The sequence below is a fragment of the Montipora capricornis genome, chromosome 10, assembly GCF_036669925.1.
Source record: "Montipora capricornis isolate CH-2021 chromosome 10, ASM3666992v2, whole genome shotgun sequence".
Classification (NCBI taxonomy): domain Eukaryota; kingdom Metazoa; phylum Cnidaria; class Anthozoa; order Scleractinia; family Acroporidae; genus Montipora; species Montipora capricornis.
The window spans coordinates 12,701,877-12,707,403 of NC_090892.1; the positions used below are offsets into that span (position 1 = coordinate 12,701,877).

At 37.6% G+C, this 5,527-nt stretch overlaps 1 protein-coding gene across 1 annotated transcript; it reads left to right on the top strand.

Moving 5' to 3' along the window:
• Positions 1 to 1,158: 1,158 nt before the first annotated feature.
• On the top strand, positions 1,159 to 4,690 carry LOC138020743 (neuropeptide Y receptor type 2-like). The gene has a single exon (XM_068867677.1). It carries the CDS (start codon positions 1,543 to 1,545, stop codon positions 2,809 to 2,811), a length of 1,269 nt encoding a protein of 422 aa, XP_068723778.1. The 5' UTR covers positions 1,159 to 1,542; the 3' UTR covers positions 2,812 to 4,690.
• The last annotated feature ends 837 nt before the right edge of the window (positions 4,691 to 5,527 follow it).

Genomic DNA, 5,527 nt, shown 5'->3' on the forward strand with positions numbered 1-5,527 from the left:
TATATATATATATATATATATATATATATATATGTGTGTGTGTGTAATAAAGTGGCTAATGCCGTTAAACAGTGCTCAATACACTTTAAGCGTAGAGCTTTGAATAAGAAGACAACGAAGAGACAAAATTCTCTGTTACTCCGAGTTTCGACACTCATCGTGCTCACGCACTCATCAGACAGTATTTATATATATATATATATATATATATATACATATATATGTTGCGATTCAAATTTATACTTGTTTTAAGTTTTACCTTCCCATTGTTCTTGGTAAAATAATGTTATGATAATAAGATTAAAGAAACACTGAGCAAAAGTTAAACTAAGGGTAAAATTGAGCCACAACACATATGGTTAAAGAGAAGACTAAAACGAGTTGCAGAAACGCCGTAAAGAAAAAAAAAGTAAAATAGAATTATATTTATGGCTTTGCATCTAGCACAATGAATAATGATGAACTTCCTTCCTTAGAGAACCCCAAGGATAATTTACAAGACAAGATAACTGCTTAGCCTACGTGTGCAGCATGTACTTATTTTACCAAATGGGTATCATTGTCATTTGCGTGTAAATAAACCCACGACATACTTACGTTGTTTTCATAATTTTGAATTAATGATGGCATTAAACGCAAGCGTAGCTTTCTTTTGCGTGTAAGGTCCTCTGTCCCTCTACGCCAGGTACTCATTTTGAAGCATAATTAAAGCAGTTGGAAAGGCGCCACCAGGAAAACGTTTGTGAAAATGTCAAGTTTTTCTTGTCTGTTGACGTTTTTTACAATTTTAAATAGAATTACTTCCGGCTTTGAAAAGCGCGCAATGTTCCTGACGCATTTAACGTGGATAAATTGCATGAATAATTTATTTTGGTCATCTTAAGAAACATTCGAAAATTGTAAATTATTTTTGAAATTCTCTTTTTGTGTCTCAATCATTTCTTTAATCAAAACTCATTTCAATAAGGCAAAACAATTCTGGCTAAAAAACTGATTGAAACGTCAATTTCGAGAAAACTATATTCTTCCCTCTTGCTTTGAAATCTAGTTCTAAATATGGTATCTCCCACCTGCTTGCGTAGCTTATGTGCATATTCCTCAAAATGTAAGTGGTCTATGACATGAAGTCGCTTCTAAATGAAGTTGATTATTTATTTTGTTGCTTTTATTGTGGATCACTTCCGACCCCTTCGAGAAAATGCAGTTTTTTCTACCAATTTCTTTTATTTGAAGGACATCTTTTTTATCTACCTTAACAGGATACTGACACCACGACGGTAAATAATATATCCTTTAATTTCATATGGCATATGGCATATCGCATTAGACAGTAGAAGAGAGGCAATTGATTTGCACTACTATGGGAGTTATTAATTCAAACTTATGTAAATCCATATTGGGTTGTGCGCTATAAAAGCGTCGGCTCATAATTTGAATAACATTGAGGAACTGATCAATTCAAAGATAAATATCCCGTAAAGTATATTTAGATGACCAAGGCAAATTTCCTTGTCAAGTTGGAGTTGATTTGCAGAAAAAGTTATGGCCACAAACAGCACTAATTCCACAGGCTCATATGAGAATTCTACAAACTCCTCTTTCAGCAGAGATGAACCTCTGGATCGCTTTAAGAGTACAGCAATTAGAGCTGTTTTTTCTTTGCAACTCCTCGTTGCCTTGGTGGGGATTATCGGAAACATCATCGTATGTGTCATTACATCGAAGAAACGAAACTTAAAGATCGCTGGCAATCACTTTATTCTAAATCTCGCCTTGGCTGACTTAGGGATTCTTGTCATTTATTATCCTCTTCATGTTGTCAGCATAGAGCTCTCTTTCTCGTGGCCGTTTGGTAAGATCGCCTGTCAAGTAATTCGACCCTTCTTTGACATTTTCTTTGGCGCTGGTATTTGCTGCATCACCGCCATTGGCTTTTACCGCTACAGAATGCTCGTTTATTGCACGAAACCGCGGATGAACGTGCAAGCAGCAAAGCGCATTCTGGTTGTTATATGGCTTCTGCCGTTCATAATCATTGTGATGCCACTGTTTTGGGTCATGGAACTGCAATCCATTCCGAAGGTGGGACTCTGGATTTGCCAAGCCAACTGGCCCAACTGGATCTCCTTTAGGTTGTACAAGGCTGCTAACAATCTGGCATTTTATTTCTTTCCCCTCGCCATTATAACTTCTACTTATGTTCGCATACGAAACAAACTGCGAGATAATATTCGTAGAAACGATAGTTACAGACAAGCAAGGTCCAGAGACACTGCCCGAAAAGATGTAGATTACAGAACTAGGCACAATCGTCGCGCTCTAAGATTGCTTACCCCTGTGGTCGTAATTTTTGCGATTTGCATGGCTCCTGGCGTCTTTATGACGTTGTTGGAAATCTTCTCAAAAGACCCAAGGAAGACCTTCACGGGCCTCAAGTACATGGAAGAGCTTCGCCGATTTTTCCAACTCTTGATAGTCGTGAACTCGTCTGCAAATCCAATAATCTATTCGGTGGTTAACTCGGAGTTTCGTCGAGACCTTGCACGTCTAATACGATGTGACAAAAACAATTATTGCTTTACGGATAGTACAGAGGGACTAAGTTTGAGCACATTTCGTAAGAGCTCTTCTATCGGCAAAAAGAGCTCTATTTCCTTTAGCTCCTTCAAAAGGAGATCGACTTCGTCTAAAAGAGGCTCAAAGTTATGGTCAAGCCGGAATTTTGCAGATAAGTTACCAGCAAAAGCAGACCAGGAAGAAAGTTTCGCGCAGTCCAAAGAGGAAGAAAGAAAAGGCAACGAAGAAAACTAGTATTTTCACCAGTAGACTAAAACAGTAAGAGGATAAAGCAGATGGCTGCCAGCCGACTTAAAACTAACAGACGTTTTGTCAAATAAAAATGCAGCACCCCAGATGCTCCTCAAGTTGATAACCGACATTTGAACTTCACTTCAGGGAATTCTTAACTAATTCTCATCAGTCGCTAATTAAAACATGACTAGTAGTTTGTGATAGGCCGGCGGTTTATTAATGATCCAACGCGGAAAGTTGCATATGCAAATCCTTTCATGATTAACAATTTTTGAAGATTATCGCGAAACAGGCAAACATTTCCACAAAGTTTGAATCCACTGCCTTAAGATTAAACATCATTGGTTTTCTCGTTATATGCCTCTTCCATAACTCGGTTCTGGTGATGGTTGAATGGAATCGATATGACACTCGAACGGATCACAAACCTGCATTGATAACAGTTTTTCTAACTATTATTGTTATTATTACCATGCGAGGATTCAAATGGTTCATGTTTGTTTAAATTGTTTGGCCATAGATAAATTTTCAGTCTGTGTCAATCAAGAAAACTCAGTGAAACTAAAACTCAATGAGATGATTATTTATCCAATTTTAAAATATGCATTTGAGCAACTTACTTCCTTTATCGCAAGTCCTAAAAGCAATGATTGAAGACTGAAAAGGTATCAAATTTGAACCTGAATCTGTAGGTTTTTGGGTAAACTTGTAAAACGAGACCATTCATTACAATTTGCTCCAATAAAGGGCTGTTTAGTTTTTTTTTTCCTTCAAAAAAGAACGCGGACGTCTAATCAAAGCCAAATTTTGCCGAATATTAGCTAAAATATTGAAAATTGTAAAAACGTTCACTGGCTTTATATAGTTAAAACTTTCGAGCTTTCGGCCGTCAGGCTACAGCCTTCAATGGATATGACTAGAAAAAATGACAACTAAAATATATACAAAAAATAGGTGAGACTATAAAAATAATATATTAAAACGGGAAAAAAATATATGTATAAAGGTGTCAAAAAACAAAAAAAAACAAAAACAAAACAAACTAATTGTTCGTTTTTACAAGAATAGAGTAATGATTAGGGAGCGGCCTTGAATTGTTATCTGTATGATCTATAGAAGCGGTGTGCCATTATTCTAGTGTCTTGAGGGTACGAGAAGAACCCTTGTCAATCACTTGGGAATTTTTAAAGTCAATAGAGTGATTTGAAGACCAAGCGTGTTTAGCGATGTTGGAGCCTCTTGCGTAAGACTTCACATTCCTCATATGTTCTTTTTTTCTGTATATATTGTAGTTGTCATTTTTTCCATCATATCCATTGAAGGCTGTAGCCTGACAGCCGAAAGCTCGAAAGTTTTAACTATATATAGCCAGTGAATGTTTTTACAATTTTTAATATGTTTTACCCTGGCTACGGTTCCTCTATTTTTAAATTATCTAAAATTCAGTTACCCTCCTTAATAATTAAGAAGTATACTTAAGCGTCAGTTTAACCATCTCCACCAGCAGCCATTGGACAAGGAATCTGCCACATCTGACGATGGGGATGAGCCAGTCTCCGTAAATCTGATAAATTTGAGAACTGGACCCTTTACAGCGGAGGAATGTGTGATATTGAAAAAGAAGATCAGCACGGAGGAAAAAGCTGCTGGTTCCGACTCCATTCCTTTAGAGATACTAAAACGTTGTAACTTGGACGTAGTTGTTGTCCAAATAGTTGCATTGAAAAGATCTATAGAAGTAGTGATACATCTTGTAGTGTCTATAGAAGTAGTGATACATCTTGTAGTGATCTATAGAAGTAGTGATATATCTTGTTTACCGGTTTTGGCAGTGTAGGTAATAGCAATGATTTCTATAAAGCACCTATATCATACAGTCTCATGGTGGTTTACAATTCTTTCTCTGGGGCTATCAGGTTGAACGTGACGTCACAAAAACATAAAATACAAAACTAAAAAGCCTTTTGAGTTTTTATCTTAATCAGCTACAAGAGGTTTTAAAAATATATCTGTTTGCATCTTTTCATCTCGGTACCGTGCTTCGACATGTTGACGGCTTTCGAAAAATATGCCAGTTGCATAAAAAACATCGATTTCCCTCGTGTTTTTGTGGCCTAAACAGCCAATATACTAGGAGATGTGTCTATACGAATGTTTGCTAGCTCATTATACAGCAGAAAGTGTTAAAGACAGCCAAACTAAATTCCAGATGTTTCTAGAGGTTTCCGGCCGCCACGTTGGTGTGCTTCGTTGGTGTGCTTCAAATTTGAGTAATCAATTTCGCCGAACAACTCAAGAACGGAATATCCCACAGCCCTGACACTTGGAGCCGTTGTTTATTTATTCCTCTTCGATAACATTTCCATTTCTTGACTCAATTTCGTAAATGGTAAGCGATTTATGTTTTCACTTGCGTGACGTGCAACCCAAGAATTGATTCCACTCACCCACCCAACCCATGCATGTACGTGAAGGAGGACAGATCACAACAACGGGGGTCTCCCCGTTACTCTTCACGTACAGTGTGTGGCCAGGTGCATCGATGTCCCACAGGTTGATAGTCTGCGTAGAGCCTCGAAACGATTTTCCGCAAACTGGCCGCGCGAAAGTTGGGGCAAGACACTAGTCTGATTTCACAGGAGCCTTGCATTGTTAAGGTAAGCAGTAGATAAGGGTTTTTTTTAACTGTGAACGCGAACGCGAACGCAACTATTAG